Below are 13,882 nucleotides of genomic sequence, written 5' to 3' on the forward strand. Positions count from 1 at the left end.
TGGGAGATTAAACTGGTGGGAGATTAAGGACAGATAAATGGCTTCTTCTCACAGCACAGAGTTAAATTATTGAATTTACTCCTACAGGATATAGTGATGCCACCAGTTTGGAGGCATTAAAAGGGGGTTGGACAAATTCCTGGAGGAAAAGGCTGTCAATGGTTACTAGTCTTGCTGGCTATGAGCTACATCCAGTACCAGAGGCAGTGAGCCTATGTGCACCAGTTGTTGGGGAACATGGGTGGGAGGGTGCTGTTATGCTCGTGTCCTGCTTGTGGGTTCTGGTCGACGGCTGGTTGGCCACTGTGTGAACAGACTGCTGGACTAGACGGACTCTTGGTCTGATCCAGCACGGCTTTTCCAATGTTCTTAGGAGAGGCATTTCAACCTAACAATTGGTGGTTGGAAAAGGGGGTAGGGCCCTTTGGGGAATCCTGGAAGAACAGATTTGGCCCCCACTGGGCCTGATTTGGCCCACGGGCCTGCGGTTGAATACTCCTGGTCTATAAAAAGTGGCTCTGGTATTTGGCCTCCAGCCTGGATCCAGGGAGGTTGTGGTTGTCCACAGGGAGCTGTCCAGCCACATAATGGTCCTGAAACTTTGCAAGCGGTTTCATAAGAAGCCTCTAGACTTATCTCGCTAATGCAGGATTACAAGGATGAAAAAAAATGACTTCACCAGAAACTAAAGGTGTCGCCCAATTAAAGCAATCTCATTTGATCAATCAATCAAGTTTTAATTAACTGATTAGATCTGAATAAAATATGCAGATAACTAACCTGACAGCTTTAAAGAATGAAGTGTAAATGGTTTTTGGAGGGCGTGGGTATAGCTTGGAGCAGGTGCTACCTTAGAAGAGGCTTCCCCTCATGTCAAAGACTAAAGAGGGGGAAGGCCTCTTCTGTGCGAATGAATGGGGAAGGCCTTTTCTAAGATGGCACCTGCCAGTTGCAATTTTTTAAGTACTTATGGTAAAATAATAAACTTAAAAAAAATAATGTGCTGCTTAATTAAGGGTGCAATCCTATGCTATGGCTGACTGGGGAATGCTGAGAGCTGGAGGACTTTTTCTGTCTAAACATCCATAGGGTTGCGCCTTAAGGGCACAATCCTATCTAGATAGGTGATCGCCTCCGAACTCGGAGGGGACAGCCTATCCAAAGCAAGGTAGGAGAAGCACGGGGGGGGGGGGGATGGTTCCCTCTGCATCTCTCTTGTCCTGCTTTTTCTGCTAGACAGCCGTTTTCAGCTGTCTAGCTGTGGGGGGGGGGGTCCAAGTGGGAGAGGAGGCTGCTGTATGACACATAGGATGTGTCGTACACACAGCTCCGCTCTCCCTGCCCCAGAATGCCCCCAGCCCTGCCCCTTTTCAGGTGCTCCACGCTCCTCTTCCAAGCGCAGAGGATGGGGCTTCTCCACGCTGTCTGAGGCACATGGGGGAGGTCGGTTTTCCAGGAACCAACCTCAGAGCACGGGCTCCGAGATCGGTTCTGGGAAAACAGCATATCCTATGGCCATCTAGCCACTGTCTAGTGGCCATAGGATTGCTCCTTAAGTCGATTACAAAGTTTTACTAAACAAATAATTATACTAAACAAATAACTGATTAATGGCTGCAGCCCTGCTAGAAATAATAAGCTTAAGGCCAGTTCAATTGATCCATCTTATTAGTCTGCATATGTTGTTTTTAAAAGCTGAATTGCCTGTTCTTTGGTTTTCTAGATGTGTCACTCTGTCGTAATATATATGTATTCATTTCTACCCCAACTTTCCCAACCTAGGGTCCCTATCACATGTTATTGGACTACAATTCCCACCATCCCCAGCCAGTACAGCCAACTGGTTAGGGATGATGGGGGCTGCAGTCCAACATCTTGTGGGAGGGACCCGAGATTGAGGGAATGCCACTTTCTATGGTCACCATCAGTGTTTCATAAAAGGCTCAACTGGTTATATTTTGCCAGTGCCATCACGTGCACAGCGCTGAGGGCTAAGAAAACATGGCAAGAATGAACCCTCCCAGCTGAGGAGAGCCACTGGACTCCTGCTTGCTATGGCAGCAGAAGATGACATCAAGTAGAGCAACCCTTTGAGGACAACCTGACCATCCTACTTGAACCCTCTTGACCATAAGAATTGATCTACATATGCAGGAAAGAGGTGTGGTACAGTCCCCATGGCAGGGGTCTCCCACATGGTGCCATGGCACCCGTGGGGACATCCAATGGCACCCACAAATCTCCCCCTCCATGCCCCCTTCAAAAACATTGTTTTAAGAAAAACCTTGGAAAATATTAGGGCAGTCTTCCTTCTCTCCCCTTCTAGCGTCTAGCCTCGCTCTTTCTCTCCCCTCTAACCCTCTGCCTTGCTCTTTCTCCCTCCCTCCCTCCCAGCCTTCAGCCTCACTGTTTCTCTCCGATGCTCCTCCTTTGCACACGTTTGACTAGCCAGGCCCCCACAGCAGCCATGATGTGACTAGCCACATCCTCCATGGGAGCCATTTTGTGGTGGTGCCCACAGCAGTTTATCAAATTCTCAATTGTGCCCGCAGAGTCCCAAAAGGTTGGGGACTCCTACTCCAATGGAATTTATTTGTTTGTTTATTACAATAGCCTTAGCTCTCTGGGTGGTTTACAACAATTTCAGAATGCAGATAGGATGGGGGAGGAGGTTGCATGATTGAATTCTCCTTCAAGTCAAGAATTCTGCCCAGGCAAACCTAGCATTTTATTTATTTATTTATTGCATTTATACCCCGCCTTTTTTCCCTTGCAAGGAACCCAAGGCGGCTTACATTATCCTCCTCCTCTCCATTTTATCCTCACAACAACAACCCTGTGAGGTGGGTTGGGCTGAGAGTCTGTGACTGGCCCAAAGTCACCCAGTGAGCTTCCATGGCCGAGTGGGGACTAGAACCCGGATCTCCCAGCTCCTAGTCCAACACTCTTGCCACTACACCACCCTGGCTCTGTCTGGGAGAAGGATACTAGTCTGGCCTCTCACTTCCGTGCTAGCTTTCCACATGCAGGGAGATGCCTGTGTTTTAATTCAAAGTGGATCATTCAAATGGGTGATCCACTGATTCCATTCTGAAGTGATTCAGTCCCAATATCACAGGAGCATTGAACCTCTTTCAGCCCAAGTGCTGAAATCCATTGTGAGGAAGCTCTGGGCAGCTTGCTTTCCAGTGGCGGGTGCAGCCGAAGGCAAAAGGAATGGGGCAAAAACTCTAAAAGTACCAACTTAAAGCTTTTACTGCCAGGCTCTTGACACAAATGCTGCTATCCTATACCCACTTACTTTGGAATAAGTCCCATTGCACTCAGTGGGGCTTCCCTCTGAGTAGAGAGGTGCAGGATTGCACTGTAACATGTATTTAAGTATATTACATGATTCTGAGCATGCACCCAATAAATAATCATATTGACACTTCACTCACCCTCCTCATCACTACCCTAGGAGACAAGTTTCTATTCGGTTGCCAGAGGCAGACCCAGAAATCACAGCTCCAAGGAGGTGCACTGACAGTTTTCCTTGCCGGTACAGGCAGGAGAGAAGGGAAGCTAAAATGGAGGGGTCCAGGAGCTGGCACTGAGGTTGAACCCTGGAATTCTGAACTCTGAGTCTGGACCTGGTGACCCAGTGAACAGAGATGGGATTCGAACTAGGGCTCTCCCTCGCTTAACAGAAATCTTAGTTGATGAAACACACACCGATCACTCCGCCAATTAATTCATTAAATCTGCAGGCATTTGCATTTGAGAAAAAATAATGGTAAAGAAAATTAAAATATTATTTAGTCAATCAATATCCATACATTAATTAACTAACATATGAACAAGCAGCATGCTTTGTTTTTAGATGGGTCTAAGAGGCATTCTCTCTCTTTCTCACACACACGCGCGCACATACACAGACAGGAATGGATGCCTCTTCTAAGATGGTGCTTGCTGTCTTACCGTTTTTAGAAGCACTTGTAATAAAAATAGTTTAAAAAAAATCAGTTTTCAATTAAATCAGGGGAACGTTTTTAATCGATCAAAGGTGGTTTTCACAGTGCAGTTACTCAGACATAACTTCCGCCAAGTTCAGTAGGGCTCACTCCCAAATAAGTGTGTGTATATATAAGACTGCAGACTTAGCCAACAGATCTTACCCAGCGTTCTCTGACCTGGTGCCTTCCAGTTTTTTGGGACTACCACTCCCAGCATTCCTGACCCTTGGCCATGCCGGCTGAGGTCGATGGGCACTGAAGTCCCAAACACCTGGAGGGCACCTGGTTGGGGAGGGCTGATCGAACCAATTAACCGTTGCAGTGCTGCGCCGAACCCAGCTCCAGGTCAAATGCACACTCCGCACATACTCTCCCCATCTTATTTCCACACCTGCCCCCTCCAGTCACCAATTTTGCAGCCTCTCCAGCCGCTTCCCTCCCCTGCATCTTTCCCCTCTTTCTTCCCGCTCTTGCTTTCCCCAGACACCCTGCCAATTCCAATGCACCAAGAGAGACGGTGGTGTGTCCAGCACAAACAATAGAAAAAGGGCCCCTGAAGCATATGTTAGCTTATCCCAGCCCTTCCCCACAACCTGGTGCCCTCCAGCCCTTTGGATCCCCCCCCCCGGCTCCTATCATCCCTGGCCATTGGCCCTGCTGGCTGGGATTTGATGGCAGTTGTAGTCCAAAACGTCTGGAGGGCCCCAGGTTGGGGAAAGGCCGGCTTAGCCAGGAGATACAACAGTTATCCAGGATGCACTGCCACACTGGCCTGTCAATTTCAGCCCCACTTAATCAGGTTATTCTCATTAATAGTAGCCACAGTAATATTTGTATATTGCTCAATATAATATAATCTCTTTTAGAAACCCGCTTTACATGGGTTGGGGCCCAGACGGTGCTGTTCCCCCCTTCGACCAGGGGATCGAGGCCGGCGAGTCTGCCGCATGCAGAAACATCTGGCTCCCAAGCTGTGCCCGCCCCCCGATTTCCTCTCCCACACAGTGACCCCGAGAAGCCGCCTCGGGCCTGTCCGGCTTCGGGCCCCCCGCGCCGGGCGCGCCCTGCGGTGCAGTCCGGTCTCCAGGCGCGCGCGCGCTCCGCCAAGCGGTCTCCAGTCGCCCCCCGCACGCCCCCCGCCCCCCATTTCCTGAGCGAAGAAATAAATGCCCCCAAACCGCGGCGGCGGGGGGGAGACCCGACCTGTGCCCTCGCTCACCCACAAAGCCACGCGCAGAGCGCGGCGTCCCCTGGCGCGCGGAGACAGGCGCACACGAGCGCGCAGACACGCGCACACGCCTCCCTCCCAGCCGAGCGGCGGGTCCGCTCTGGGCCGCGGAGCTCCGTCAGCTTAACCCTTCAGAGCCCCTCCCCGTCGCCAGGAAGGGGGGGGAGGGCGCACAAAGGAGCGGCGCCGGGCTGGCCGGCGGGCAGCTGCCGCCGTCCGTCTCGCCCTGGCGCTGCCTGGCCTGGCCGGGCCTGGGAGAGCGGCGCCGAGGGGCAGAAGCGGCGCCCTGCCCGGAGGGGCGCCGCCGGCAGCGCCCACACAGCGCTCCGCTCCCTGGCCCCCTCGAAAGAGGGAAATGGAAACCTCGAAAAATGTTAGGACCATGTTCTTCCCCTTTCTAGCCTTGCTCTTTCCCTCCCCTCTGCCTGGCTATTTCTCTCTCTCCCTCCCAGCCTCTAGCCTCGCTATTTCTCTCCCCACCTCCTTAGTTCACTGTTTCTCTCCCTTTTCTAGCCTTGCTCTGTCTCTCCCCTCTACCCCTTTACCTTGCTGTTTCCCCCTTCCTCTCAGCCTCTAGCCTTGCTCTGTCTCTCCCCTCTACCCCTTTACCTTGCTGTTTCCCCCTTCCTCTCAGCCTTTAGCCTTGCTCTGTCTCTGCCCTCTACCCCATTACCTTGCTGTTTCCCCCTTCCTCTCAGCCTTTAGCCTTGCTCTGTCTCTCCCCTCTACCCCTTTTCCTTGCTGTTTCCCCCTTCCTCTCAGCCTCTAGCCTTGCTCTGTCTCTCCCCTCTACCCCTTTACCTTGCTGTTTCCCCCTTCCTCTCAGCCTCTAGCCTTGCTCTGTCTCTCCCCTCTACCCCTTTACCTTGCTGTTTTCCCCTTCCTCTCAGCCTTTAGCCTTGCTCTGTCTCTCCCCTCTACCCCTTTACCTTGCTGTTTCCCCCTTCCTCTCAGCCTTTAGCCTTGCTCTGTCTCTGCCCTCTACCCCATTACCTTGCTGTTTCCCTCTTCCTCTCAGCCTTTAGCCTTGCTCTGTCTCTCCCCTCTACCCCTTTTCCTTGCTGTTTCCCTCTTCCTCTCAGCCTCTAGCCTTGCTCTGTCTCCCCCCTCTACCCTTTTACCTTGCTGTTTCCCCCTTCCTCCCAGCCTCTAGCCTTGCTCTGTCTCTCCCCTCTACCCTTTTACCTTGCTGTTTCCCCCTTCCTCCCAGCCTCTAACCTTGCTCTGTCACTCCCCTCTACCCCTTTACCTTGCTGTTTCCCCCTTCCTCCCAGCCTCTAGCCTTGGTCTGTCTCTCCCCTCTACCCCTTTACCTTGATGTTTCCCCCTCCCAGCCTCTAACCTTGCTTTGTCACTCCCCTCTACCCCTTTACCTTGCTGTTTCCCCCTTCCTCCCAGCCTCTAGCCTTGCTCTCTCCCCACCCCTCTACCTCTTTATCTTGCTATTTCCCCCTCTCTCCCAGCCTCTAGCCTCACTATTTCCCTTCCAGCCCCACCCCCATCTCTTCAGCTCACTTTTGACTAGCCAGCCCCCCACAGCAGTCAGTATGTGACTAGCCACGTCCTCCGTGGGAGCCATTTTGTGGTGGTGCACCCAACAGTATCTCAAATTCCCAAATGGGCCAGCAGATTCAAAAAGGTTGGGGACTGCTTCATTAGGCTGTTCAGAGATGCAGCTTAGTAATTTTAGACCCTGGGCCAGTAGGTGATGCTAGGTGCTTAAAAGAGTTGGGGCCCAGGCCCATAGGACAGATTTGCATAAAATTAAAACATCTGTTGATTCCTACCTATAGATGCAAAGGTAGAAATAATGACTAGGATTTATTTCCATTTCAAAGCCAGTGAAGTCGTTTCTCATCCAAATCATCTCAAATAACATGAATTCTTCCGTTCATCTGCACCCTGGCTCAGATCATCCCAAACCATTGGGAAAAGTCCCCTCACCACCCTGGAAGCTTAATTGCCACACAGGGAGAGATTTATTTGAGGGGTGGGTGTTGCGGCATGCGGGAAGGGGGGTGTTAACCCTCCCCTCCCCTTCTGCAATCCCCTATGAAAATCACACCTCCCTGCGCCCTGCATGGCAATTAAGCGAAGAAGAAAAAGACCTTCCTTTGGCACCAAGAGACAGAGCTCTGGGGAATGGATCGGGGGCTTTCGGAAATAGGTTCAGGGCTGGGGCGCCCTGCCCCAGGCCAAGGAACAGCTCTGCCCTCGACCTTTAATGGTCTTATTGTTATTGGGAGTGGGGCCTTAGGTGGCTTTGAAGGTGGCAAGGAGGGGAGAGCTTCATGGGTGCTGTTGGAGGTGCCCGCAGGTGCCATAAAAGACAGTTGTGCTGTTTTAATTGTTTATGGTTGCCACTGTTGTTCTAGTTGCTTTATGCAAGGGGTGGAAACATGTGGCCATTGGGACTACAATGTACAATGGGGTCTACATTGGGACCCCAGATGCCATTGGGACTTCAACTCCCATCATTCCTCACCATTGGCTCAGACTGATGGGAGCTGCAATCCAATGACATCTGGAAACCCTCATGTTCCCCTGCTTTACAGAGTGGTTGCATTTTAGTATGATGGGACTGGTTGTTTTAGCTTGAGCCTTTTCTTTTTGAGAATGGTGCCTAAGAAATCCAATAAATAGTGATTCCCCCTAGGGAAGACAGATGGCTCCAATTTTGGCGGGGCTATGCATTCATCCTGGGTTTCAGTCAGAACCAGCCAGAACTCTAAAGGAGCCATCCAAGGCATTAGACCTACTTTGGGGATAGGGTTCAGCCCCTTGGATAGCCCCTTTCGAGTTTGGGCTAGTTCTGACTGAAACCCGGAATAGATTCACAGCCCCACCAAAATCAGAGCCACGGGTGTCCACCGATTCCACCCTCCTGTGCCTTGCCTTCATTCTTGGATTGTAAAAGTGCACTCCTACATACATCTACTCAGAGGTAAGTCCCACCGAGCTCAAGGGGGCTTACTCCTGGGTAAGTAGGTACAGGATTGATTTGTTTTATGGTATCTCATCATGATTTTATCTTGTAAACTCCCTTGGAATTTTATTTTAAAATGAAAAGTGGTATGGACACTTTCTGAAATAAAATGAATACAGGTGCGGGGAAGAAGGGTGAACGTACAGGCTAAGCCCATGGGCAGTGCTTTAAAGCCATTTATGGCAGGCAAGGGTGGTGGAGAGAACCTTTCTATCCCAAGGTGTCTTGCTCAGAATTGCCTCTCAGGGCACTCACTTTCTTATTTCCATCAGCCCCCTCCTCAGACACCACCTTTCCCACGAAGATTCCAACTCCCATCAGCCCCAGCACACATAGCCAATGGTCAGAGGTGCTGGGAGTTGCATCTCAGGAGGGCCACCGGTTGCCCATCCCTGCTTAGTGGGATTCTTACCCCATTCACCCTGACCTCCAATTCCCTCCCCTGTGTCCTATTTTAGACTGTAAGGTCCCGAGGCAGGGAATGTATTCCTCTTATTCTTTCTAAACCTTGTGCACACTGATGGTGCTATACAATAATCTGTCATAGCAAGGAATCCGTTGGATTTTGCTGCCCAAAGCAGGCCCTAGGGTGGACCGTGGATTGCTTCAATCTATTCCAGGGGCAGGCAATATGTTGGCTTGGGGATCATGGGAATTGCAGTCCAACAGTCTCTGGAGGGCACCAGGTTGGGGGAGGCTGATCTAAAGGCATTTTCCCATGCAAGGCAAAAGACACCTTTAAACTCTGGAACATTGACTGACTTGGGAGAGGATAGAAAACAGAGTAGGAGTTGAACAGAATGGAGTATTGTGGAGGAGGGCACGGCTGACTGGCCAGCTGGAAGAGCTGACAGCACAACTCCACACTGCAAGCTTTTTGTTAGCGCAGCTTCTTACTTGTCATCTAAGTCTAATCATTAAAAGTAGAAAAAAGTAGAGAGATGGGGCCAGGGACAAAACAGGGGGTGGAATCCTGAGGCCAGGAGACAGCTTTGGCTTTTGGGCGGTATTTGTTGTTGTTTATTTGGTCAGTTGCTTGCGACTCTTCGTGACTTCATGGACCAGCCCACGCCAGAGCTTCCTGTCGGCTGTCCCCACCCCCAGCTCCCCCAAGGTCGAGTCCGTCACCTTCAGAATATCATCCATCCATCTTGCCCTTGGTCAGCCTCTCTTCCTTTTGCCTTCCACTTTCCCTAGCATCAGCATCTTCTCCAGGTAATAAAAATAATAATCCAGTGATGGAGGACAGGAATTCAAGAGTTGGGAAATCAGCCAGGAATTCCTCTCTGCTTGCCCTAATCTTTTGTACCCGATATAAGCTGAACTCTCATTATCCCCTGACGGTTGGCTATGCTGGATGGGGTTGATGGGAATTGAGGCGCAAAACATCTGGAGGACACCAGGTTGGGAAAGGCTGATGTAGGACAGAAAAGGAGGCGTTTTGGTGGGAGGGGAGGAGACTGGAGAGGCTGGGATATGAGGTATCCTGAGCCTCTGCCAGCCTCAGTCCCTCCCCCTCCAAAACGTCTTTGCTAGATGAGCAAGTCTGTCTAGCGAAGAATGCAGGGAGGGAGGATGGGGAGACGAAGATCATCTCCGCTGCTCCTCCTGTCCTGCATAGGATGATCATAAGCCTCTGAGTTCAGGGGTGCTGATTATTGAGGGTGCCATTGATGATAGAGTTTAAGCTAAATTATGCTTGTATTTTTGGCCCGGCCCTGCCCCTTTTGACTTTGGGCCCCCTTCCAGAGAGCTTCTCTGAAAGGAAATTTGGCCCTTGGGCTGAAAGTGATTTAGCAACTCTGAGATACAGTATTATAAAGGTTCTCCTGAGAAAGATTGTGAAAGATCAGCTCAGCCCCCCAAGTGCTATTGAAGATTTCCTATGTTGATCAGGAGTTGGGTTAGATGACCTCCAAGGGTCCTTTCTAACCCTTACATTCTATGATTCTGTGTCTTAATGGCTCCAATACCTCGAAATGGGACCTCACCACCCTCTAGAGCAGAATTGTACAGTGTCCTGAGCACCTCAGTTCCATCATGAATGAAAGCAGCCAAAGGAAAACTTCTCGCAGACTGGCAAATGATTAGGCACTTCTAATTGTTTAATTCATTTTTATGATATACAGTATCTTATTTAATAGAGAGAACAGGCCTGTGTCAGGCCCCAGAGTCAGAAATGAAAAGATTCCACCCCACCAAAGCAGAATGGGACAAAGACACACTGAATTGTAGAACTTAATTAAGAGAAACAACTTTTCCCCTCCCAGCCGAAATACACTACCTACTATTAGCCAATGCACATGCATAAATCCAAAGGACTCCTTTGCCCTCCATTGACTGTATAGATGCTTCATTCATTGCAGTGCATAGCCTAAAGACGCGAACCCCAAGGAAGCTGGTATTATAGATGGATTTCACAAAACCGTCATCAGCACTTCAGACACCGAGCCAAGAGTTTTTGATGGGGACGTGTATGCAGAACCAGTTACCCCAGGGAAGCTTACGGTAGTGTACAGCTACATCGGGAGCGAAATCTGTGGGGTCCAACTGCACAGTGAAGAAAATTCTGCTGCCACCACCCTGCTCTGAGCTGGGAGCATGACACGATGCAATCAGAAGCCTACACCCACCCGGAGAGGCTTCCTATGCTGCTACAGGTCCACACTGCCATTGACCACCCTGGGGTAAACCAGGGGCAGGGAGTGTGTGGCCCTCCAGATGTTAATGAAGTACAACTCCCAACAATCCCAACTACTATACCCCCCATCATCCCTGACTATCGGCTATCCTGGCTGATGGGAGTTGCAGTCCATAATGGTCTGGATGGCCCCATGTTTCACACCCCTGGGGTAAAAGGTTCACCTGCAGTCAACCCCCAGTTCGTTTTTTGCCAGCCTCCAAGCTTTTATGAGGCTTCCTTGGGCAGCGGGGGGGGCTGCTGCTGCTCCCCCAGTTGGAGCAAGTTGAGAGCTTCCCTGGCATGGATCTTCTGATGCTTAACCAGGACCGTGCGGTGAGTGAACCTTTTCCCGCAGGTGGCACACTGGTGTGGTCGCTCCCCGGTGTGGACCTTCTGGTGCCGGATGTGGACAGCCCGGTCAGAGAAGCACTTCCCGCAGGTGGCGCACTTGAATGGCTTCTCGCCTGTGTGGGTCCGCTGGTGCACCATCAGGATCTGCCACTGGCTGAAGCTCTTGCCGCACTCCGAGCAGGTGTACGGCCTCTCCCCTGTGTGGACCCGGTGGTGCTTGACCAGCTGGGAGGACGTGTTGAAGGACTTCTCACAATCAGGACACTTGAAGGGCTTCTCCCCCGTGTGGGAGCCCTCGTGCTTCTTGAGGCTGGAGCTCCGGCTGAAGCCCTCCCCACACTGCGCGCACTTGAAGGGCTTCTCCCGCACATGGACTTTCTGGTGGTTGAGCAGCTGTGACTTCTGGGTGAAGTTCTTGTCGCACTCGGAGCAGTTGAACAGCTCCTTCTCGACGTGGACCCGGTAGTGCCGGGTGAGGACCGAGCTGACGGTGAAGCTCTTCCCGCACTGGTCGCAGGTGTAGGGCCTCTCCCCCGTGTGGGTCCTCTCGTGGGCCACTAGGGTGGACTTGAAGCTGAAGCATTTCCCGCAGCTCTGGCACATGAACGGCTTCTCCCCTGTGTGGGTCCTCTGATGCGCAGCCAGCACCGTGCTCCGGCTGAAGGTCTTCCCGCACACGCCACACGTCTTCTTCCCCCGGCTTCTACGCCTCCTCTTCACCACGACAGGTTGGCTGCCCTCCCCACCCTCTTCTGCACAAGGAAAGAGGTCAGCCACTCTTTGCTCCTGGCAGTTCTCCCTCTCTGATCTGTCGTTGCCGCGACTTGCAGAAGGCTCTCCATCCTCTCGGGGCCAGGGGAGTCTTCCCCAGGAGGTTCTGCGGAGCTTCACCGGCTCAGGATCTTCCAGCTGCGGGTCTTCTTGCCTGGTCTCAAACATCCACTCATCACCTGCAGGAAATGGACAGAAATGCCTGAGACGTTATAGGAAAAACACAAGAGCAGCCCTGCTTGATCAGACCAAAGGGTTCCCCATGGGCAGCTGGTTGGCCACTGTGCAAACGGAATGCCTGACTAGATGGGCCCTTGGTCTGATCCAGCAGGCCTCTTCTGCTGTTCTTAAAGGCCTGTCTCAGCAGTGGGCCACTGATGCTGGTGGACTACAATTCCATTAGCCCTCGCCAGCACACCCAGTGGCTTTGTTCATCCTTTGTCTTCCCCTTATGTCAGCCGAGGACCATATCTACCTGCAGAGGCCTGGGTGAGAAGGTCATCTGCCCCCCGCACTCCAATTTCATTTCCATCCCTGGCATAAAGGGTCAAATAAGAACCAAGAGGAATCCAGTGTGGGTGACCCACCCATGCGGGAAAATCCAAATGGCACCGCACCCTTTCCAGTTAGCATATCATATTGAAAAGAGCTGGTATGTCGACTGCCCAAGTCCAGTGCTTGAAGCAGCCTGCCTCACTCCACCTAATGGCAAGGCTGTTCCTGGAAGCACCAAAAACCTTTTAATACAGTGCTGGGGAACTATTTTTTGGCCAAAGGGCCAAATTCCGGACAAGCATGTCAGAGGCCACATGCCCGCAAGGGCCACATCGCGAAGTGAGCGGGGCCGCCTCCGCTGCTCGTACGTGGCCCAGTGATGCGTTTGCCCACCTACATACACAGGAATATATTCATACATATTCACACACACACCCTCATATCTGCGCGCTCTCTCTCTCTCTCTCTCACTCCCCCTCCCCCCCAAACACACACACAGTCCCTCTCCAGCTGAAATCAGGCTTTTAAAAAGCCAGGTAGCAGCAGGGAAGGGATGCTTTTTCAAGGGGTGGTGGCACAGTGTTGGAGAGAGGGGAGTTAGTCCTTCCTTCCCCAGCAGCGCCCCCCCCCCCCCCAGTGATTAGTCTTTTAAAAAAAAAACCCATTGGCACCAGGGATGATGGCTTATTGTGCCAGGATTAATGAGCCAAACAAACTCTGGTTTAAAGCTGGCTTATGAATCCTGGGTTGTTTGGGCATGAACAGCCATCATCCCAAGTTCACACAGAATGTCAAGCTGCCCCCGCCTGGTCGGCAAGTGGGAGGAGCGAAGCAGGAGGGACTGGGCCACGTGCAGTAGCGACAGCGTTTAATAAGTCTGGATTCCTGCCTTAAAGTGCTGTGCAAACATGGCCAAAGTCAAAAACCATCCCCAAGCCCAATGTGAGATCATCAAGAATGAAACACACAGGGAACCCTCACCCTCCGATTCGATATCGCCGTCACGCTCCTGCTTGATCTCGGAGCAAAGCTGTTTCTCTCCTGCAACCGACGGAGGCTGCTCAGCTGTGGGGAAACTCAAGGCCACCTCCGGGATCAATCCTGGCCCCTGAAACAGCAGCACAGTCTGGCTATGGATGGCTACTAGTCCTCATGGCTATATGTTACCACCAGTATCACAGGCAGTGTGCCTATGTACACCTGTTGCTGGGGGACACGGGCAAGGGGGGGGGTGCTGTTGCACTCACGTCCTGCTTGTGGGTTCCCCGTGGGCAGCTAGCTGGCCACTGTGTGAACAGAACACCAGACTAGATGGACCCTTGGTCTGATCCAGCACAGCTCTTATGTTCTTATGAGAGAACTCTATACCATGC

At 51.7% G+C, this 13,882-nt stretch overlaps 1 protein-coding gene across 1 annotated transcript in view; it reads right to left on the reverse strand.

Moving 5' to 3' along the window:
* LOC146356195 (uncharacterized) overlaps positions 1-13,882 on the reverse strand; it is a 50,487-nt gene that overhangs the window by 11,687 nt on the left and 24,918 nt on the right. The window contains exons 3-6 of the mRNA XM_084830037.1: positions 13,491-13,617; positions 11,121-12,193; positions 5,398-5,564; positions 3,441-3,564 (exon numbers count right to left, since the gene is read on the reverse strand). Coding sequence (XP_084686163.1) covers positions 3,441-3,564; positions 5,398-5,564; positions 11,121-12,193; positions 13,491-13,617 — 1,491 coding nt within the window. The remainder of the gene's footprint in view (positions 1-3,440; positions 3,565-5,397; positions 5,565-11,120; positions 12,194-13,490; positions 13,618-13,882) is intronic.

Source organism: Heloderma suspectum, chromosome 2 (genome assembly GCF_057233095.1).
Source record: "Heloderma suspectum isolate Gila_16-S chromosome 2, 16-S_ref, whole genome shotgun sequence".
Taxonomy (NCBI): Eukaryota; Metazoa; Chordata; class Lepidosauria; order Squamata; family Helodermatidae; genus Heloderma; species Heloderma suspectum.